The sequence below is a fragment of the Vombatus ursinus genome, unplaced genomic scaffold, assembly GCF_900497805.2.
Source record: "Vombatus ursinus unplaced genomic scaffold, bare-nosed wombat genome assembly UNPS02014779.1, whole genome shotgun sequence".
In the NCBI taxonomy this organism is placed as follows: Eukaryota; Metazoa; Chordata; class Mammalia; order Diprotodontia; family Vombatidae; genus Vombatus; species Vombatus ursinus.
Genome location: NW_020954557.1, coordinates 26,647,219 through 26,671,688, shown reverse-complemented (window position 1 = coordinate 26,671,688; position 24,470 = coordinate 26,647,219). Strand labels below are relative to the sequence as shown.

Genomic DNA, 24,470 nt, shown 5'->3' with positions numbered 1-24,470 from the left:
AAGTGAGCAGAACCAAAACAACATTGTGTACAGTAACAGCAACATTGTGCAATGATCCACTGTGATTTACTTAGCTCCTCTCGGCAATACAGTGATCCAAGACTATTCCAAAAGACTTATGATAGAAAGTGCTATCCACATCCAGAGAAAGAACTTTGGAGTCTGAATTCAGATTGAAGTATAATAATTTCACTTTTTTTGGTTGATTGTGACTCCCCCTCCCCCTTTTTTTCTTCTTTTACAACATGACTAATGTGGAAATGTTTCCATGATTGTACATGTATAAACTATATTAGATTGTTTGCTGTTTTGGGGAGAGGAGATGCAAGAGAGGGAGAAAAATCTGGAGCTCAAAATCTTATAAAAATGAATGTTGAAAACTATCTTTACATGTAATTGGAAAAATAAAAAACTATTTACAAAAAAACCAAAAGATTTCTCCTGGATCTGTTTTCTAAGTCAGTTGTTTTTACAATGAGAAAGTTAACATTTTCTACTTTTTTTCTTTTGATTTTTATCATTTCTTGATATCTCATGGAGTCTTTAGCTTCAACTTGCCCAATTCTAATTTTTAAGGAATTATTTCTTTAGTGAGCTTTTGTACCCCTTTTTCCATCTGGCCAATTCTATATTTTTAAAGAAGTTCATTTCCTTCAGTCAATTTTTATATTTTTTTCAATTTTTCTGTTTCTTTTACCAAGCTTTTGACTCTTTTGTCATGATTCTCTTGCATTACTCTCATTTCTTTTCTCAATTTTTCTTCTACTTCTCTTATTTGCTTTTTAAAATCCTTTTAAAACTCTTCCAGAAGTTCTTTCTTTTGGGCCCAAGACCAATTTACATTTTCCTTTGACGATTTACATGTAGCCATTTTGACACTGCTAACACAGCAAGGCTCCACCCCTAGTGTAGACCACCAGCAAGGCACCCTTATTACTGACCAGTAGTAAGGTCCCACCCCCAGAGCTAGCCAGCAGCAAGACCCTTCCCCTCGGCCCTGCCAGCAGTAAGAATTCACCTCCATAGCAAGCTAGCAGTGAGGCCCTGCCCCTGGAGCAGGCCAGGAGGGAGGATCCCCCTCCAATACAAGCCAGCATCTAGGCCCTGAGGCCCAGGTAAAGCCAGCAGCAAGGCCCTAAGCCCTGGACCAAGAAGTTTGGGACAATACTAGAACAGAGCCTAACTCTTACATAAAAGTACAAAGTCATAAAATAGGCAGAAAAAAAATAAGCAAAAACAAAAAAAAAAGAACTTGACTATAGGAAGTTACTATGGTGACAGGGAGGATCAAGGCACAATCTTAGAAGAGGTTAGAAATGTCAAAATGGCTACATGTGAAACCTCAAAGGAAAATGTAAATTGGTCTTGGGCCTAAAAAAGAACTTCTGGAAGAGCTTTAAAAGGATTAAAAAAAATAAAAAAGTCTAGTACTGCTGGCTTGCCTCTGGAGCTTCCAACTTGCACAGGAGCAGGGTCATGCTGGTGGATTGCCCTGGGACTCAGAGCCTTGCTACAGGCCCCCTGCAGTGCAGCCTGCCACTACTGCTTGTTTACAGGACTCCCCTCCCACCTCAGGGAGACAGACCTTTCCTGCTGTGCTGGTTAGTTGCTTCCCCACTCCTAACCTGATTTTGAGATATTTTTCAAGGTTGTTTGGAGGAGAATTTGGGAGGGCTCCAGTGAGTTCCTTCCTTAGTTCACTGTCTTGGCACTGGAAGTCCATACTAAAGATTTTCAACATACTTGTTTAAGTTTCCTCAAATACTCTGGTTTCTTATTCATGAATCTCCTCTTTTATTATCTACTCCTTTACTCTACTTTAGCCACACACAAGGATCATCATACCCTTGAGCTCAATATCATCAATAAGTATTACACTCCATTATCAAGAATGTGAAAGTTTTTTTTGTGACTGTGTTTTATTATTCCATCTCTGCTTATGCCTCACTTCTCCTAAACCTATTCTTTATCCTCACTATGACCTTCAGTCCCTCCATCATTTAGTAATTTTCCAGATATTCATCTCTACTCAGATTACTCTTCTACCTTCCTGATCTTTTTTTTTTTTTTTTTGGTTTTAGGCAATTGGGATTAAGTGACTTGTCCAGGGTCACACTGCTAGTAAGTGTCAAGTGTTTGGTATGAGGCTGGATTTGAACTCAGGTCCTCCTGACTTCAGGGCCGGCGCTCTATCCGCTGCACCACCTAGCTGCCCCTACCTTCCTCATCTTGACACTAGAATTAGCTAGTTCAATGTTGCGCTGTCCTGTACTCTGAAATCCCTTGACATCTTTCTCAGTGTGATTTGTGTCTTGCTAAACCCCAGCCCTGGATTCCATTCTCTTCCTCCTCTCCTACTCATGTGAGTCTGATCCAGGTTTATGTGTGGATTGTGATATGTTTTATTATTTATGCACTTACTTTGATATGGGTGTTTTGATATTTCTTTTGCCAATAGCAAATGATTATTTAAAAATTTTTAATGCCATTATTTTCAATATCTGGTTATATAAAAAAGGGAATGCATTTCCTCTCCTACTCATGTGTAATTAAATAGTTATGGAGGAAGAAACATAATGGTGCTGACTGTATCTATTACAAATTATGTTATTTAAATCCTGACTGTGCCTTCTCTGCAGCAGTCAGTTCTTTCCTCTTTCATAAACAATTCTCTATTACACTTCACACAGAAGTGGATCCAAATTTTTTTTCTCAATCTTCTCACACCAACTCCTATCATTCCTTCTAAGTATCATCCTAAATAACTCCTCATTTTTATGATCACTTTCTAGGGGGGAAAAGAAAACTGTTTATACTCCTTGCCACTGCTTCCTTTCTTTCTCCTTACCTCTCCAGTCTTTGCAATTTGTTTTTCAGTCTCATTATTCAACTGCTCTCTCCATAGTTATCAGTAATCTCTTCATTGCCAAGTCATATGGCCTTTTCTCAGTGCTTATCCTGCTTGGTCTCTGTAGGTAGCCTTTTACATTGTGACTACCCTTTGATCCTGGAAACTCCTCTCTGAGCTTTCATGATATTTTCTCTCTCTCTCTCTCTCTCTCTCTCTCTCTCTCTCTCTCTCTCTCTCTCTCTCTCTCACTCTCTCTCTCTCTCTCTCTCCCTCCCAATTTGCCTATGATTTCCTGGTCTCCTTTGGTCAATTATCATTCATGATCCTCCCCTTACTGTGGGTTTACCCCAAGATTCTGCCCCAGGTGCTCATCTGTTCATCTCTTCCTGTATTCTCTCTTGGTGATTGCATCAGCTTCCATGGGTTCATTTATCATCTCTATGAAGATGACTTCTCTATGTATATATCCATTCCTAGTATCTCTTCTGAACTTCAGTCCTGTATCACTAAATCACCTCTATGCATTTCAAATAGAACTCATTATCTTTCTCCTGCAAACTTACTCCTCTTAACTTTCCTGTTTCTATATGGCCACCATTCTTTCAGTCATTCAGGTTAACAATCTTGGTATCATCCTTCACATCTTACTCTTCCTCATCCCATATATCATTCACCTACCAAGTCTTATTGATTCTACTGGTACAAGTTTTCTAGGCCCTTATCTCTACTCAGATGGTCACCATTCTATTTTAGACCCTTATTACTTTTCACCTGGAATATTGCAAACACTTTCTAACTGATCTTTAAGTCTCACCACCCTTTTCTAATCCATCCTCCACACAGCTTCCCAAATGCTATCTTATAGCACAGTTATGATCACATCACTCCCTTCTCCTCTCCCTGTCAAGTTGATTCCTTAGAACCAGTCAGTCAATAAACATTCATTGAGCTTTTAACACTTAGCAGGCACTGTGCTGAGCACTAAGGGTACAAAAAAAAAAAAAGAAAAAGAAAAAGACAGTCCTTGCCCTCAAAGAGCTCACAGTTTACTGGGAAAGATTGATGAATTAAAAAAATATATGAAAAGCAGAAGAACGTTAGGGAAAGAGGGACCAGCTCATGGGCATGATGAAGTATTGAAGTTAGGTAGAAAATGATGAGGTGTCTGTCCTGGCCCTCTTTAAATAGAGGATCTGGGAGAAGCTCTTTATATTTGTCCTCCACCCTCTCCAGTCAGAGGAAGAAAGATGCCCAAGGGGCAGAAGATACTGAGGAGATGCAAATTTCAGAATCAGTTTGATCTTGCAGGAAGATAAGTTTCTGGAGACAATGGAAAAATGTCTAATGGAGAATCCGGGTGGGAAGAAATGATTAAACCAAATATATATCTTTACATTTACCTTTTCAAAATTTCTTCTCATGATACGTATAACATATTACTCTACTGCGAAGTCCTTTTTGCATCCATTTTAATGTCATAAACACAGTTGTTATCTGTTCTTGAAGAAGACCAAAATGATATCACAATGTTGGGGGTTAAGGTAAAATGTGTCCAACTATGACTGATCAGACCAATATGAGCTTGGAAAGCTCTACCAAAGGTTGGGCACAACTAGTTCATATGGACATTTGGAGGGGAGATGTCTCTAAATTTGCACACTCAATTGAAATTCTCTTTCCAAGGTTAACAACAAAGTTTTAACTGCAAATCCAATGAACTTTTTCTCGGTCTTCATTCTATTTTACATCTCAATTGCTTTTGACACTGTTGGATATCTCTTCCTGTTGAACATTCTCTCCTTCCTGGTCTCATGTGACACTATTCTTTCCCAATTCTCCTACTTGTCTGTCAGCTTTTTATGAAATATTTTTGTTGGAGCATTCCATTAAGTTTATGTATTCCCCCAGGCTCTATCCTGGTTCCTTTCTTATCTACATACTTTTTTTTTCTTGCTGTTCCCATCAACTCACAAGGATCCTATTAATCATCACTATTCATATGGCTCCCAAATTTATATATCCATCCGTAAACCTCTTCTAAAACTCCAGTCCTATATCATTAATTGGCTAATAGATAGTTCTGTCAAGATAACACACAGGCATTTTAAATTCAACATGTCCAAAATAGATGTCAATTAAGCCCTTATCTAAACTTTCCTCTTTCTCTTGAAGGCACCACTGTCCTTCCTTCTTGAAGGCACCACTACTGTGGCAAGAAAGAAAATAATCACCCTGCAGCCAAGCTGATGATGAGTTCCTTTCAATTTAGCAAGGCTGGATCTTGGCAAGCAGATGTACAATTCCACCCTAATGCCATAATCACAGCCTTTTCAGCTTTGTGTAGGATATGCCATAAGTTAAGTTGCACTGACCTAGATTTCAAGAATCCAGGGTCAACTTAATTCCACAATGAAGCATTAGTACACAACTCCATTGGAACATATCTAGTTACTTTGTCAAAAAAGGAAAAGAAGTTATAATTGATTGATTTGTTCTCAATAAAGTCATGCTGATTCTTAGGGCTCACTGACTTCCTTTCTACATGCTCACTAACTATGTCTTTAATAATAGTTCTAGAGTTTTGCCAGGAAAAGAAGCCAAGTTCATTTGTATGACTTGCTGACTCCAAAACCTTCCCTGTTTTGAAAACAGAACTACATTTGGCTACCTCTGGTCTTATGGAACTTCATTGTGTCCTTCTTCCTGTCCCTCTCCCCCTCCTTTTTTTAATAAAGATCATGAGAAAATTCATTTAGGGTTGCCAGTAATTTCCCCAAAGATCTACATAATCCTCTAAACTTATAGTTCTGCCCTAAAGATATGAAGCTCTCCTGAAAAAGAATTTTGTACTTAGGATTATTAGAGTACCAACCTCCTTCTCACAGGATCTGCATTTCCTGAACAACTCATGGTAGCATGAGAGCAAGATTCAGGCCTGCTCTTCTGCATCCTGACTTTGTTTTTTCTTCTCCTTCATCTCTGAAGTACAGAAATTCTTGTAATTTCTCAAGTCAAATGATTCCTTCCAATTTTGGAGTCACATATTTCTCTTTCAGGGAATTCCAGAGTCTACAACTTCTACAACTGCTGTTGTTGTTGAGTCATTTTTCTGTTGTGTCTGACTCTTCATGACTCCATTTGGGGTTTTCTTGGCAAAGATACTGGATGGGTCTGCCATTTCCTTTTCCAGCTCATTTTTACATATGAGGAAACTGTGGCAAACAGGGTTAAGTGATTTGCTCAGGGTCACACAGCTAGTAAGTGTCTGAGGTTGGATTTGAACTCCTGGCCTAGTGCTTTATCTACTGCAGCACCTAAATATCCTTACAACTGCTTCATCTAGAACCAAGAGATTTTGCTACTGCCTTTCTAGGGCTGCTGTCTCTGAAAATAAGAGGGATTCCCTGGGTGGCTCTGCTGGAAAATGGTATATAGATACCCCATAGAGATCAAAGTAATAAGGAAAAAACTATATGTCCAAAAATATTTGTAGCAGTTTTTTTGTTGTATTAAAGAATCAAAAACTAAGGTATCTCTATCAATTAGGGAATGACTGAACAAATTATGTTACATGAATATTGTGGTAGAAGCAACATCCTAACTCCTCCTCACCTGCATGTTTGAATATTTTTTCCTTAAAAGTTATTGAAAATTCCTTGGGATTTGATTGGCTTGGGTCTCACACTTCAGGTCTCAGACTATTGATGTCACTTCCTTAATGCCTGAGTATAAAGCAGCCACAAGGTGCTGGAGTATAATGGGATATTGTCATGTCATTGTTGTAGTTGTTCACCCTTCATTTTTGAAGAGGACCAATGACATCACAGGGTGATGTCTTGTGAGTGAGTTGGATTTAAATAAGGCAGAGTTGCACAAAGTTGTCAGCCTCACTCTCTCTTCCAGAGCTGTTGAAGTCCAGTGGCAAGACAAAAGTCAAAACAACTGGCAATGGTCCATGATGCAGTGGATGACCTTGGCATTTTTGATACCTGACCAAGCTCTAAGTGTTCCACAGCACCAGCTTCAGCCACCTTCATGGCTGTTGGAACAAATTGTTCTCACCTGCCCATCTGCTATAAGAAATGATCAAAAGAATGGATTAAGAAAAACTGGAGAAGGGTTCTATGAACTGATGCAGCACCAAGTGAATGGTTTATATGAGGAAAATAAACTTGCAAAAAACGTCATTGAAAGACTTAAGAAGTCCAGTCAACACAAGGATCAACCATAACTATAGAGGATACCGTTGAAGCGTATTACCTCCTTTCTGACAGAGAGGTGATGGACTTACGATGCAGAATAAGACATACATTTTTGGACATGGGCAACGTGGGAATTTGTTTTTATTGGCTATGTATATTTATAATAAGGGTGATTTTTTTTCCTTTTTTCAATTTGAAAGCTGGGAAGGAGAGAACAAATAGGCACAGGGAAGCAAAAAAAAAAAAAGGAAAGTCATTGACACATTTTTTTTTTTTAAATCACAGAAGGGAACAGATGGACAGAAACACAAAAGAGATAACTTTGAAAGTTACCTGTTGAATTTGTTTTATATTTAAAAAGAAAATCAAGTAGTTCATGATAGAGATTTCATAGTTTAATGTACAATTTCTCTTTTTTAAAAATCTACTATGTATATGGAAACACTCATTTTATTTGAAGTTTAAGTTCAAAGTTAAGAAAATAATTTAAAAAATCAGGCAAGTTTGTGTAAGATTTATTGATCAATTTTATCTAAAACTTTTCATAAAAAAGTTCTCATCATTACTGCCAAAAAAGAAATAATCAACACATACCAAAATGTTAATAGTAGTCCTCCTTGGCTTAGCAAAGAATTAGAACAAAATAGACACCCATTAACTGGGGAATGGATAACATTGATGGTATATGAATATAATGGAAGGTAGCTTTGTAATAAGAAGTGACAAATGTGAGGAACTCAGAGAAGCATGGGGAGTTTTGTATGAACTGATTTTTGTTGCCAAATGAAATAAACAAAACCAAAAGAACAAATTACATATTGATTACAGCAATGTAAATGAAAAGGAAGGAAGGTTTCCTAAATAACTAGAAAACCAAAGAAGATCTAAGACCCAACAACAAACCATAGCCTCTTTTTACAGCACATGTAGGAGGGTACTAAAGCCAACTTGTCAGATGTAATTACCATGTAACATCTGGTTTTGCTTAATTGTTTTTCTTTGTTGCAAGGAGCTGGTGGTGAGTAGTCATTTCTAGAAATGACTGTAATTTAAAAATAAAAGGTATCAGTAAAGAATTTTTCAAGATGACTGAGAGATCATTAACAATGATATGTCCCAACTTTCCTATATATGAAACTTTATTAGAATAATTAATAATGCCTTAATGACTTCCTTTATGAAGGAATAAGAAGGGAGGATTCAGGCTTTCCTAAGTGATATATCACAGAAGAACAAATTTTTACTATCACACAATCCCCTATAAACTGTGGAGGATATATTATACCATTGTGCTTATTGTTCAGCTAAAAAAATAAATCTCCATTGGATTCAGTAGAGTAAAACACTGGTTTAAAGGCTCTTCTTCAACAACTTGTCTCTCATGTGTATGTCAACATTTTCAAAAATTCTTTGGAAGATTTAACAACAGAGGAGCAGTTAGGTGGTGCAGTAGATAGAGCACCGGCCCTGAAGTCAAGAGGACCTGAGTTCAAATCCAGCCTCAGACCAAACACTTGACACACTTACTAGCTGTGTGACCTTGGGCAAGTCACTTAACCCCAATCGCCTAAAAAAAAAAAGATTGAACAACAAAGATAGCCTTATTGGATGACTCTCTGATATTTAACTTCAGATCAGGCATATAACATAGAGCTATATGATTGCCAAAGATTTTCACTACTGTAATGGAGATCTACTTCAGAATCCATATTGAAAAGGAATTTTCTATTTATGATGCTAGTATTTGCAAATTATATTGTGCTGGTTTCATCTAGCCTTCAACTATTGTAGAGCCTCTGAATGATACCTATAAACATTCAAAAGAATTTGGCCTAAAATCCATTTTAGGAAAAATCAAGTGGATGAGAAATGTTTATCATCAAAATGGCATTCTTATATTAATATGTAAGTTCATATGAATGAGCTGGGGCAGCTAGGTGGCACAGTGAATGAAGAACTGGACTGGGAATCAGGAAGGTTCATCTTCATGAGTTCAAATCCAGCTCTAGACACATATTGGCTGTGTCAGTTGGCAAAGTCACTTAATCCCATTTGCCTTAGTTCCTCAGTGAAATGATCTGGAGAGAGAAATGGCAAACTATTCCAGTATCTTTGCCAAGAAAATTCCAAAAGGGGTCACAAAGAGTCTGACACAACTACAAAACAAATGAAGTAAAGGTCAAGAATCTCAAAGGTAATTACCAAAAAATGGGAAGGAAGGTGACTTATTAGTACCAGATCTTAAACTATACTACAAAACAGTAATCACTGAAACAATTTTATATTGATTTTTTTTAAAAAGTCAAGTAATAGGACAGATTATATACACAACATACAGAAACAATCTGTTATCATTAAGTACTTATTATGTGCTAGGCACTGTTATAGTGTTTAAGATTTTACAGACTTTAGAAGTTTGATCAACTCAATACTAAGCCATGAGTCTAAAAGAAGAAAGACAAAACATACTATTCATCTATGACAAAAAGAACTTAAAATACAGAAAGAGATATAAATTTTCATCTATGGCTAGTGTGGGAATTTGTTTTGCTGGTATATGAAGATACATGGTGAAGGATTTTTAAAAAATTGCTGATGGGTGTATTGGGAGGAATATATTAATGAAATATTCTTTTTTACTTTAAAAAATATGAAACAAATCCTTCAATATGTATCTGCATATACCAGCAAAACAAATTCCCAAACTAGCCATGCATTAAAATTCATATCTCTTTCTATATTTTAAGGTAAGATGAATGGTGTGCTTGTTGATTAAAATAATATATGAGCCATATTTGCCTTACTTCTAACAGAACCAAAATTCTTACTATTTATATTTGAATTTGTAGATTATCATTATATTAATAAAATATTAATATTATAAAGGGAATTATTCTGAAATTCTTTTCATATACCTTTGTCAGACTAAGTCTCTAGAAATTAGAAATCTATTCTCTCTGCTGTACCCCTCATTATACAGATGAGAAAATTGAAATCAAGAGATATTAAGTGACTTGTTTGAGGCCAGTGAAATAAGTAGTAGAGCTAACACTTAAACCCAAGTTTTCTGAAATCCTCTCCCTCCTCACCTGTGCCTTTTAGAATCCCTGGTTTCCTTGAAGACTCAGCTTGAAATAAGCTTCTTTGCAGGAGACCCATAGCTGCTAATATAATCCCTTAAAAAGTGACCATCCATCTAAGTTATGTGAATCTTGTATTTACCTATTTGTATATGTAACCCTAGAGATCACCTTCGTAGGCTCATTCATGGTTCACTAAGGCAGACTTGAAAGATTCCAAATTCATAGTCATTTTGCCCTTGAAAGTATAGTTATGAAACATATGAATGGCTCATGAATATATGTTATCATATACTTATAAAAAAGGTAATCTTATTCCTTAACCATATTCAGGAATAAAAAAGTATAAAATGGAGATTCATGGTTTCATTTATTCTTTTTGTGTTCTGATGTGTATATTCTTAGCATTTAAATTCAAAATAAAAATCATTAAAAATTAAACTGACATATTTATTAGGAAAGGTCTCATTAGAAGGCAGTATTCAAGTTGCACTGTCACACTAAAGGAATCACATATCCTGTGCATAGATATATACCCAAATGAGGAAAATGAAGCTCAGACATATAGAGTGACTTGAATAGAATTATGTAGCAACTACCAAAGCTCAGACTTCAACATGTCTATTCACTCAAAAACCTCTGTTTTCCACTCTACCACAGCTACCTTTTCATGTATAAAACTTTGTTTACCTCAAAATATACCCACAATATGAACTTACTATATGCTGATGCCTAGCTAGGTGATGCTAGAGATAAGGATGGAAAGTGAAGGGGAGGGGGAGAGCAAAGTCTTTGAATTAGTAACTCCACTGCTAAAGCAGAATGCCAGTGTAATTAAATCAGAGGTGGACACCACCAAGAGAAATGTATAGGTCTTCTTGGCAAACCTTCTTTTCTTTCTAATCCGCCAGTCAGTATTTTGGAATCATTTTTTCTTCCTCTCTTCTCTCCAGGAGTAGAGGTAACTTGGAAGAAAAAGCAACACAAGCAGCTTGGTATGACTAATGAGGGTTTGCAGCACTAGGCATATACCAGTTCAGCTCTTTATCCTCTTTTCCCCTCCCCCTTTTCCAAATGCCTCCTGCTTACACACAGGAGACAAAGCTGTGGTGGAACCAATGATGCCCAATTTCATTCATTTACATATATACATTGACAGGCAACATCTGCTCACCAAAAGTATTTTGTGGTCTTGTTTCTTTCACAAACCATTCCTTCCCAGTCTTACCATGAACCCTACTTTCTACTCAGTCTCATCTGGATTTGAAACAAGAATATGATTTAAACTCTTGAAAGTGCAAATATAATAAACCCACTGAAGCAAAAGTATTTCCTTGGGCTATTTGGTGAGGGACAAATAGTGAAAGTCTAGATTGGTATTTCACTCAGGAATAAATAAGTTTATTACAGTATCAAAAAGAAAGAAAGTTCCACTGTAGAGAGAAAGACAATTTTACCAATCAGTTTCACCAAAACATGGGTATGTTCAACTCTCAGGAAAAAAAAGAGTTTCATTTTAAAGCTGGTGGTGATGGTAGTTATAGAATATTCTGCAAAAATAGAGGTGATAGGGAAGAAAAGGTGAAAGGAATGGTAACCCAGTAGTTAACCAAAAGTTTCAGATTTAACACTGGTCTTAGTATACCTAGTCTGTATTTTGCCTGACATAGCAATTAATAAACTACCTGGCCCTCACTGTTCTCAAAAGAAGCTTCCTTTCAAGGATCATTTAAACCAAATGCATATCTATCTCTCATTTCATTCACCATTATTAAGGGGGTAGGTTTTTCTTATCTTTTGCTTTTTTGTTTTTGGCAGAGTAAATGACAATAACTGAATTTAATCTGCCTTCCAGCAAATAAATGTCCTTTATTTCCCCCAGTCCCTGCTCTCGTTAATCACACTGCAGCTAAAATCTGATCATTTTATGTCTGGAGTATGCATGATTGAGCTCTTCAAAGGATGCTTTTCCTTGGGGACTTACAGCAAGTTAGGCAGATGGGTTTTCCTGCGGCCGGTTTATAAGTACCCTAAGGGACTCTGTTCTAATAGTAGCCGCATGAGCCTTAAAAGTAATGCCCTTTATGCTGGGTCTCAGATTTTGCAATTTAAACCTATAAAGGGATAGTGCTGTCCAAACATAAATCTCTTCCTAGGTTTCACTTGAAGTTTATCTTTATAGTACCATACACTGGGAGTCTCAAAGAATCCCTAGCTTTCTTCAGTTTAGTTTAAGTCACTTCCTACATGAAGCCGATCAGGATTACTCCAGTTGCTACAATTTACTCCCTTTCACACTCCATCCCCTACCCAGAAACTACTTTGTATTTTCTCTGGCTATATTTTAAATTTACTTACATGTGCAAATGTACGCCAATTAAGTTCCTGGAAGCAAGGGCTGTGCCTTTTTTTTTCTTTACCTTTGTATCCTAGCTCATTGTCTGACACATTGTAGGCCCTTAACAAATGCTTCTTGTTTGATTACTACAAAAGTTCAAAGAAGGCTCTGCCGGTGGTGCTCAAAACATCAGGATAATGCCCAGGAAGTGGAATGGAAGATGGTGGGGCTTCGAACCTTTCCTCCACTTCCTTAGAAAGGGGAAGGGAGAAAAAGATGGGATTTTAAAAGTAGATGGTGCTTGGGGTGGGGATCCTTGAAGGATTAATATTAACTCCAATTAGAGCTAGTTACCCACCAGTTGGATTAGTATAAGGTTTTTAAATGGCAAGAATTCGTACCTTTCCTGGCATGGGGGAGGGGGTTGTGATAGTGGTGATGTAACCAATCCTTCTCTTCCCTGCCCAGTAAGTCTGGGAAGTTATTTTTCTTTAAATGTGGGTGAAGGCACGGGGCCTTTTCCCGATCCAAGGATAACCCTTATAGGCAAAAGCTTGCTTTTAAAAGAATAGCCAAAAAAAAAAAAAGAATAAATAAATAAATAAATAAATAAATAAAAGAATAGCCATAGCAGAATTTTACTCTGAGTCCTCCCTACTCAGGCGCTCTGAAATAACTCCCAATCCCAGCCCCCGCTGGTCCTCCAGGGTGCGGCGAGCAGTCCTCTTCCTCCTCCTCCTCCTCCTCCTTCACCTTCCCATCTTCACCCGCCCCCGTCACATGTGCTGAGCTCCGAGTGTTCTCCTCTCTTCCCCTCCTCTTTCCTCCCCTTCCCTCCCAGCCACCTCCTCCTCTCCCCACTCCGTGGTGCGCGCGTGTGTGTGCCTGTGTATGTGTATGTGTTTGTGAGCGGTCTCCCGAGTGTCCGCGGGCCAGTGAGGCGGGGGAGCAGGCAGCCCGGCCGCTGTCGCTGCCTCTGCCGCCTCCGCCCAGAGAGCTGCCCCTCTGTCGCAATATGCCTCCTCGGCCCTCTGGCTTTTCGCCATGTCGAGGATTTGCGGGAGCTTTCCCTTCACTCTGCTCCTAGGTCTAGCCGCAGTGTTGCTGAAAGGGCGGCTTGTCCCCGCAGCCTCGAGATCCGAGCCCAGCCGCTCCGACCTGAGCCTGATCCAGCAGCAACAACAGCGGCAACAACAGCAGCAGCAGCAGCAACAGCAGCGGGAGGAAGAGGAGGAGGACAGGCCAGAGGTGCCGGGAGCATCCTCTACCCTCCCCAGTTCAGGTAGGGTCCTGAATGCCGGGTTTTCTTCCATCCCGCTCCCCCTGCTTGATTCAAGATGATTCTTCGCTTCTTCGGCCGGCTGTGTCTCCTTCGCCCCATTTCCCGGTTCCCCTCTTTCTCCTTCTTATTGCTTTTTCAGATCCCCTATCTTCCCTTGTGGTTGAAAAGGATCCCTTTAGAGTCTGGCTTTCTTTTAAGCGCATTACACTGCAATCTGGGGGTGCGGGGGAGGATAGCTGCCTTAACCAGTCCTCCCCCGCCCTCCTCTGTTTCCGAATTCTCTCTGCCTCAAGAATGAATTCCTCTCTTCCTAAATCCCCCATCCTGACGCACACACAGGCTTTCCAAATCCTACCTTTACTATCCTAGAGGCATAGCAACCTTGCAAAAGATTCTCCCTTGTATCCGATTCCTAGCTAAAACAGGATCCTTAAATTTAGGGCTGTACAGGCCAATCTTTCATACTTGTAAGGAGAACTTAAATGAGCCATGCTCTTGATAGAGATGGGGAGAGAGGGTTACTTTGCTGTTATGGAAGTAAGGGGATTATGGTTCTTACTATTTTTACAACCATTAAGGCTTCATTTGTAAGCCAGGAGCAAAATTGCCCTTAGCAATAACACGCACACCTCCCTCCCCCCAGTTTTCGATTGCTGCAATGCTGTCTTCCTGGGCTTCATTTTCTATGGAAACTGCCAGGAATTGTGTTACAGTGGGATTTTGTTGATGATAATGTTGATGATGTTTTGAATCACTGCCTGCTGCTCTTATACATGCTGTTGAAAATGAGGGTTTCAAAGAGACAAAACGGTCCTGCCTTGAAAGAATCCTCAAAGAATACCACTCAGGTTTCCTACGTGAAAATCACGAAACATCCAGGCTGATTTAATTTGTCAAAGTTCTGTGCATAGGATGAAATAGCCTTAAAGTATTCTATAAAGTGTGGATAGTTCCAGTGCCTCCAAAAACCTCATTATTGATTATCACTATACTCTGGATAAAAATGTCTTGAAAGAAAAAGTGTTTGATAGGATTTCCCACTCTCCTTTCCCCAACCCTTGTATCTGGAGATGGTACCAAACCAATTGAAAAAGATGTTCTGCGGAAACATTACTCACAAAATTGAAGAGTCTTAAAATGGAAATATGATGGCTATGCTGATATGCTTTATGAAGGGCAATATCTTTAAAAGCTCTCAAAAATAAGAAGCTAAGTCTGTGAATGAAGAACTGATTATTGACAGTTTTTTTCTTGTCCATAAATTATCTTTTTTAAAAAAAATTACTCAGTAGTTAAACAGTAAGTGGATTTTCACTAGTCCAGCTTATTTTAGCCTCAGGAATATGAATAACTGTTAAAATATTAATTGTTTTTGTATTTTTACTGTACATATCTTAAATAACATTGTTTAGTATTTTGGGAAGGACTCACTAGAAAAACAAATTTAGGAAAACATCACCAGTGCACCCTATAACATTACTAGTGCACCCTACTTAAAGATTAGAATTCTCAGGCACCAGGAAAGTAGTAACTGTTCAACAGATTGATGGGAGGACCTGTACGGTTGTATCCCCTCTGGATTCTCTTTTTATCATCCTAGAATTCGAAATGGGTGGTGAACAAAGGGTAATTCAACTGATGTCTTTCTTAATAGGAATATAGAATCATGTAACCTCATCAAAAGCCTCTGGGTGGGGGGGGGATAAAGGCTTTACTATTGCTTTGATAACATTATGGCTACCCTTATGTTTAATATATTTGTGATGTCTAATATCTCATTTACACAATTGAAAGTATGGCAGCTGATTTTAGTAGTAACTTTTAAATACTAAGTATCTTTGATTGATACTATATTGTGGAAAATTTTAATTTTTTTCTTCTCAAAAGCTCAGAAAACATTTGAATGTAATAGTTATAAAGTAAGCTTGTAAATCTTGGATCTGTATTTTTAGCTAATAGCCATGCATAATGTACAAAAAATTGAAAATTGATTGATGGTTATGACAAGTTCATTCATTAAGTTCTTTGTAAGTGACTCACAGATCCGCAGCTTTGTTTGACCTTCCTCACTTTACCATATTTGATCTGATACCATATCTAATATTTGAATTTTAATTGAATATCAATATACTGTGCCCTTAGATAGCTATCACAGAATCTGATTTTTTGCTTCTATGTTCATTTACTCATTCACTAGAACAAAGAATGAATCAAGGACCAACTTTGTACTCAGCACTCTTCTAAGCTCTTGAAAGAAGTGGAGAGATGGATAAAACAGATTTCCTGCACTCAAGTAACTTTTTGTGTTAATAGGATTGATAAGGTCCATGCACAGATGAAATGCAAATTAGAGTATAACTAATACATTAGAGTAGGACAAAGTATCATGAGAGCAGATGAAGTCTGAGAGAGAGCACTTCTGTCTGAGAGGATCAGAGGAAGCTTCATGGAAGAAATCGCATTTGAACTGGGCTTGGAAGCTGGATAAGATAGCAATAAATGAAGATGAGTGTAGGGAAGAGAGGACATTTTCAATCTTAGGAATAGCCTGAGTAAAGGTGAAGAAATAGGAAATGATGGGATAGTAAGTAGTACAATTGGACAGAGTAAACTGTATGTGAGGAAGAATAACATAAGATGAGGTTGGAAAGATAGTTAAGAGTAATAGCTTAACATTTTCATAGTATTTTTATGACTTACAAAATACTTCATACATATTATTTCATTTGATCCTCATAATGTCCTTATTGTAGTTAAGAAATCTATTATTATCTCCATTTTATAGATGAGGAAAATGAGGCTCAGAGATCTTAATTGACTTGTTTGAGGTTATTGATCTAGTTTTGACAGGCCTTCAGACTTGATGGTGTGGAGGCCAGAATATTATGCTTGGACGTAGAAGACCTAGTTTTCTAGGCTTACTCTATTACTCCCATAGCAAGTAACTTTATCTGTCTTGGCCTCAGTTTTTTCACTTATAAAATGAGATGAGTAGAATAGATTATTTCTTAGGATACTTTCAGGTATAAAATATCCTGATATTTAAAAAAAATTTGTTTTATTGATATGTTGTTTTTATATAACCTTCATTTCCCAATACAGTCAATCCTCAATTTCACAGAGGTAATATTCCTAGAAAACAGTGTAAAAGTAAAAAATGTGAATGTTGATACACTGAACCTATGGAAAATAGAGGGTCAGGTTACTGCAACCACCAAAAATTGTAATCTTTCACTGAAGATTGTTGAAAATATACTTTTCTGCATGTAATTTTTTATAAAAAAACATTAATTCTGATAACATGTACTTTTCCTAACACAGTAATCATGAAATAACTCATAAAATTGAGTACACAAAATAAAATTGGTAACATGCAAAACATTTTTCTTGCCAGCAATTTTCTAGAATTCTGTGACCTTTTTGTGCTAACACCTTAATTTAAAAAAACCACACACAATAATTTCAGACGGTATTCACTTTTCATGACACATGAAATTTCCAGTACCATAAGTTCTTTACTCCTTTTTGCAAATAAAACCAATTGTCAATTTGTTAACATCAAGCTTGGCTTGATAGTGGCTGCAGATATTTCAGCACAAAATTTGCTTAACATTTTTATTTTCTCATCAAACTGTATCACTGACTTTGCTTGCTTGGCCTTTGAAATCAAAGGATTTGCACTACATTTTGGGGGCACAATTGCAGCACCAAATTTTGAATTTTGAAAGCAAATAATAAAAGTATTTAATGAGTGCATGGGGAACTCTTTACAACGGTAGGGTGAACAAGACCAGTGAAGGGCCCATTAGAATACTAGCTGTTCTACAAACGTGCACATTGTGCCTCTCATTATAGGGAAATTGAAAATGAAATTACTAATAAAACCATGTTAATGCTTGAAGTTGTGAAAGTTAAATATAGGAATGTTGAGGATTTAATGTATATCTCCTCTCACTCCCTACCATTATTACGAGGAATAAAAAAGAAAGGGACAAAAAAGCAGTTCAGCAAGATTAACCAACATATTAATCAAATATACTCCACAATTTCCCACCTCTGCAAAGAAGGTGGGCCAAGATCAGTCATAATTATTCAATGTTTAGTTTCAGTTTTTATTGTTGTTATAATATTGTTGTTGTAATCAGTATATATGTTGTTTCTTTAATTTTGGTTACTTCATGTAAGTCTTCCTAGACCTCTATGTATCCTTCATATGTACTATTTTTTACATTGAAGTAATATTTCATTAGATTATTATGCCACATTTTGTTTAGCCACTCACCAATTAATGGACATTTTTTCCAGGGTTTTTTTTTTTTTGCTACTATAAAAAGTGCTGTTACAAATATTTTGGAATATATTGGATCTTTTTACCTTTGATCTTATTAAGGTATATGTCTAGCTATGGGATCTCTGGGTCAAAAGGAAGGAGAGAGGTAGATAGGGAATAAATAGTAATTTCTTAAATGCCTACTATGTGTCCAGCATTATGCTTAAGAGTATGGACATTTGTGTCATTTGCTTGTCATCATGTCAGATTGTTTCTAGAATGGTTAAAACAATTCACAGCATATTAATGTATTTGTGTTCATCTTTGTCAACTGCTAATTCTCTGAGTTTTAATTTTCAATTTTCTTATGAAAGATTTTGATTCTTTCTATTACATCATGCTGTTCCTCCTAATTGTGAAGGAGTTTGAATGTCAGGCTAAGAAGTGCTGATGTTGTTATTGTTTAAAGGTGTATTGAGTTAAAAAATGGGTCATTCCCAGGCAGAATAAAGAAGGAAAGATTAGATAGGATTGAGATCAATAGGTGATCAATGGAAGTCTTATCTTTTCACCTATAGCGGAGAAATTTGCTACTTAGTTTATAGCCAGTGTCACTGGTTAGTTTTCATAAAATACATTGAAACCATAAATATTCATGACTCATTACTGTTCTAAAATGCTGGGAAATAAAAGAAAGGTAAAGTAAAAACAATGGCTGGCATACTGGAAATGAATTATATATAAACTGTTGTAAATAGTTGACAAATAGCTTAAGTTTTTAAAAGTAAAAATTTAATTTCTATCTCACAACACTATCTTAAAAATAGTGTTGACCTTTTTAGTGTTGCCATGATGACTTGCCCATCCTGTAGGAAGAGAGAGCAAGGGATAAGATAAGAAACTATGCAGCTTACTCACATTTGATCAGGTACTAAGTAATGTCATTTCTTCCTTTACACTATCTCATAGTATTTATTATTTCTTTCCACACACTCCATATTATTGTAAAGTTTATTACGTGTATTTTCACTTCTTTATTGCCTTTATTCATGCTGTTCCCTATGCTTCCAATCTTTCCCTTTCTTGTTGAATTGTGTGTCATACCTATTTCATTTTCTAGTCTCCTGTAAAGGGACAAACCACGTACTACCACCTCCAAGAAACTTTCCCTTGTTCCTAACCAATAAATAATTTTTTTTTTCCCTCTTGGGCCCTAGATAGTATTTTTAAAAATACCTTTAATGTTCTTAAAATGTATTATTTGTGTCAGTTATTTGCATGTATTATGTATCCCTCTCCTCCAAGAAGGGAAGAGAACTATTTTAGCCAAATATTTTATCTTCCTTACTATATTGGTCTTCACATAGTAGCTAATTAATACATGTTTGTTGAGTTGAGTTTGTTTTCTCTAATTTGCAGAGCGCTGGTTTGTGTAACTATGCCATCTTTTGGTGGAAATAAAAGTCTGAGGTGGCCAGGGTCAGGTTTGGGACAGGTAGTAATTGCCACAACCACATTCTATTCACTCATCACCCAGAAAATTCAAAGGGGTGGGGAAAGCAATAAGCCAAGACAATCTGGGGAAGCTCTGTTAGAGGTAAAGAGTAGTGTTTTCTTCATTGACCACATATAAGGAGAATAACCTAGGATTGGAGAGGCAACATGGTATGAGGGAAAAGAACTATATTTGGAGTCAGAGGCTGGGGATTCCAATGTCAGCCTGGCTGTTGACTACCTGTGCAAACCTAGGAAAGTCATATTAATTCTTTGAACTTCATTTTCCTTATCCATGAAAGGAGAAGATTAGGTTAGATAATTTCTAAGGTCTCTCCCAGTTCTAACTCTTTTATATCTAGTATTATAATAAAATAGTCTTGAAAATTATGTTTTCATGTGCCATATACTATTGACTATACATGTCATTAATACATTATGGGAAATTATTTTCACATATTGTTATTTAGAAGAAAAATGACAATTTTAATTTTTAATTTTCCCATATTCTATTTTCTTTGCTAATTAAATATATATTATCTATACATCTCTTTATGTGTGTTTGTACACACACACACACACACACACACACACATCATATTAACCAAATATGGGAGTATATACTCAATAGTCACCCACCTCTGCAAAAAAGGAAGGGAGTAGTCTTATATTCTTATATTCTCTTCTTCTGAACCAAGGGCAGTCATTATAATTATTTAGTGTTCAGTTTTAGTTTTTAATTGTTGTTTTTTTCCCCATTTTCATTGTTGTAATCAGTATATATTCTTTGTTTTCCTAGTTTTAATTCGCTCACATGAGTCTTTCCAGAGCTCTGTGTATTCTTCATATGCATTGTTTCTTATGATGAAGTAATATTCCATTAGATTATTGTACATTTTGTTACACACATATGTACACACACATTCACATGTGTGTATATGTATGTGTGTGTATTTACGAATGAATATACCATATGGGAAAATTAAAAATTAAAATGAAGCAATTTTCCTCTAATATATGAAAATAATTTACCATAATGTTTTAATGCCATATATAAATCAATAGTATACAGCATATGCATGTTTTGTATGTGTGTATATATATGAACATATACAGATATACTTATGTATGTGTATATGTGTGTATGTATGTATATATATATATATAATATATATATCTTGTTACAGTGATATTAATATAAGCTCCTTAAGGTACAGATTTTTTTTTTGTTTTATTATTCACAAGTCTAACATAATACCTTGCACATAATAAGCATTTAACATTTACCTGCAGAATTGAGGCAATTTTTCAGGGAAATCTTATTTCTAACACTGGACTTTATAGCAATCAAAACTGATTGTTTATATACTGTTTTTTGGACTTAAAATTAGTAAAGCAGTAAATAGTAAAATGACTAATTACTTAAAATTACTTAACTTACTTAATATTAGTAAAGTAGTAAACTAGTAAAATAAAATGGGTGTGCCATAGTGTATCAGTCAATACTTATGTGATTACAGAAGAAAACACAAAATTATGAAAACAAGTAGAATTATGAATGCTTTGTACCAAGTATAAAAGATTTAAGGTGGATATTCAAATATAATAAAAACACATTTTTATGACATTTTAAAGTATATAAACCTATTCTTTCTAACAACCCTGTGAAATTGGTAGAAGTTTTATGATTCCCACTTTAGAGATATGTAACTTGACTAAGACGATGATGTTAAAGCCAGAACTTGAACTCATGAGTCTCCTGACTTCAAGTCAGCATTCATTCTACTATACTACAGTGCTGTTTATGATGCTTTTTAATGTTGTCACCACTTCTCTCTTTCCCTATGACTTCAACATAAAGAAAGCTCCTTACTACTTGTCATCTTGGGTTGCATCAGATACTTTTCATACACTAAGGAAAAAAAATACATTGAAAAACTTGTGAGGACTTGCTCAATTTAAGAAATACTCTTTTCCATCATTAATCTGCAATGTTTTTGATATGTTTGACCTGCCGCTACCAAATGTTTTCACAACACAAGGTCCTTCCAGGTGTCTGAGTAAGAGACATTTCTCTCTTAAGATTTTCCCTATGGGGCAGCTAGGTGGCGCAGTGGATAGAGCACCAGTCCTGGATTCAGGAGGACCTGAGTTCAAATCTGACCTCAGACACATAACACATACTAGCTGTGTGACCCTGGGCAAGTCACTTAACCCCTTTACCTAGCCAAGAAAAAAAAAAAAAGACTTTCCCAAGGTCCAAGCTCCATCGTCACTATTACTAATTGTATGGCCTTGGCCAGTTTTTTAAACCTACTTTTGCCCAAGTTCCTTGAGTTAGAAAATATTTATAGTATTTTCCATCAGCTATTGTTAAAATGGGTGCTTTGGTGTACTAATTAATGTTGATAAAGTCCTTCAAAATTTGCAGAAAAGTGCTATGATTATTTGGGATATGAAAGATATGAAGGTGATGTCTAAATTCTTTTCCAGTTCTATATCTGATGATGCCAACAATTCTGTTAGTGTGCTAGAATCTTACTGTTGAATGTGCAATTTTCTTTTTTTTTTTTCTTTCTTTTTTTTTTTAGGCAATTGGGGTTAAGTGACTTGCCCAGGGTCACACAGCTAGTAAGTGTCAAGTGTTTGGTGCGAGGCCAGATTTGAACTCAGGTCCTCCTGACTTCAGGGCCAGTGCTCTATCCAATGTGCCACCTAGATGCCCCTGCAATTTTCCACTATATATATGTATATATATATGTATACATGTATATATGTGTGTATATATGTGTATATGTGTGTATGTATATATATATGTATATGTGTGTATGTATATATGGAGAGTATATATGAGTGGATGGAATAAGAATTTATTAAGTAACTATCATATGCCAGACACTATGCTAAGTGCATTACAAATAATGTCATTTGATTCTTATATCAATATGAATATATTCAGTATATATACATACATGCACACAATATACATGTACATACATACATAATACACATACATATATGCATATACATATACAATACATATATATGTAGTATTTTCACATATGGCCAACGCTAGCACTGGTATATCAGATTTTATGCTATTTAAATCCATATCTCTTTCTTTTTTGTAATATCAACTGCGAGTTATTTTTGCATAGTAGCTGATAATGTGTTAGCTGTAAATGCCAATTCTTTAGGGCCTGGAGTGAGTGAATCTGATTGTCATTTCACATAGAGTACTACTAAGTAGTTATGAAATAGTAATAACTTTCAGTCATTACAGAAATAAGCCAAATTCATATTGATGAACTAATGTTTAAAAAAAGGTTCTGTATTCCTCCTTGAATCACTCAAATTTGATAATACATATCTATTTCACTGGTTTCTATAGAAATTTGAACAATTTAAAGATGTTTTTATTCATGATGTGAGAATCAAATGAAATATTTGTAATGTACCTAGCATAGTGCCTGGCCTATGGTAGGTACTTAATAAATTCTTATTCCATCCACTCATATATACTCTCCAGTGAGTCTCGGCTTTATTGGTGTTGTGCTTTTTCCTTCAGGGGTACAGATTACAGCTTGTCCATGCTTGCTTCTCTTGTATGATTCTTCTCTGTGTCCTCCAAAATATAGGGAAAGGGAATTCGACGTGCTAGGGACTTTCTTGAGTTGTCTTGTAAGTGTGAGGATAGCAGTAGATCACATCTACCAGTTATCTGTCTATAACTCATAGTATATTGCCAAGCCCAAAGAATTCATCATCAAATGGCAACTCTACTAGTAACAATTGTCATTGTACTTAGGTTGGACTTCAGAATGCAGACTTAGTCTGTTGATAGTATACTCAAAGTCTTTCTAGCAGAGTTAACCAGTTTAACTTGTACTCTATTGGTATAGCTGTCATGAACCTAGGATTACTTCCCTTCCACAATTAGGCATTAGAGTAAGACTTTGCTGAAGCATTTATATACAGTAAAATAAAACATAATCTTCAAGTGACTGCTAATTCATTTAATGATTTTCAAAATTAAAAGATTTATGCCAATATTTTGTCAGCATAGTCACTATTTATTATAAAAGTCACATTGTAAAAAATACATTCAATTTTAGAGAATTTTTTTTAGAGAATCAACTAAAATGTAGCATACTTATTTAACTCTATAAGTAGCTAATCTTAAATTTTCAACCAAATTCTGTGTTGACTTTAGTTGACCAGGACACCAGTTGATTGGTAGCCTCAACCCTGGGCAAAAGTTATGGGAACATGTGGAATGTCCCTAGAGCCAAGAACAACTTTCAGGTTTAGTAATCCTTTAGAACGATGGAGTTTCTTCCAAATTTCTGCTTTGTATAAGGAGGGAGGGAATTCAGTCAATTGTTATCTCCAAACTTTTTTTTTTCCTCTCCCCTATTAGATTAAGCAAGTGATACTTGAATTTGGATGAAGGAAGGACAGTTTTAGGGGGTAGATGAATAGGTGGATGGATGAGTTTCTAATTGATTAACTGTAGCGAGAATGTGAACAGGATGTAAACCTTCTGTCTGGCAGAATCTTGATTTTTTTTTTCTTTTGGTGATTCACTGAGTTTTGCTTAATATTTTACAAGAGGGTAGGAATTAAGTTGTCAAAATGTATTTCTGTATTGTTAAATGATCTTGTACTTTGAAATCTTTAAATATGCTGCTAATAGTTTTGCTATATTTGCTTAGGTAAAATGGATTCCAAGGCAATTACTAAGAGAGTATCTATTTAGAGTAAAATGATACAGTGAAGGGTAACTTTTCTGTGAAGAATTTTTCATGATGACTAATGGGTAGAATTGGCTTTAAATATATATGTGTTTTAAAAACATTCTTTTTTAAAAATTATTTTTCAGTTAACAAGCATTATTTTCTTTTCCTTCTACTTTCCCACAATTGAGCAAAAGAAAAAAAAAGAAAAAGAAAA

General features: G+C 36.0%; 1 protein-coding gene across 1 annotated transcript in view; it reads left to right on the top strand.

The window, feature by feature from the left end:
- The first annotated feature begins 13,468 nt into the window (after positions 1-13,468).
- The window catches only part of FAM171B (family with sequence similarity 171 member B), a 72,597-nt gene continuing 61,595 nt past the window's right edge, over positions 13,469-24,470 (top strand). The window contains exon 1 of the mRNA XM_027866011.1: positions 13,469-13,753. Within this exon, the coding sequence (XP_027721812.1) occupies positions 13,516-13,753 (238 nt within the window). The 5' untranslated portion in view covers positions 13,469-13,515. The remainder of the gene's footprint in view (positions 13,754-24,470) is intronic.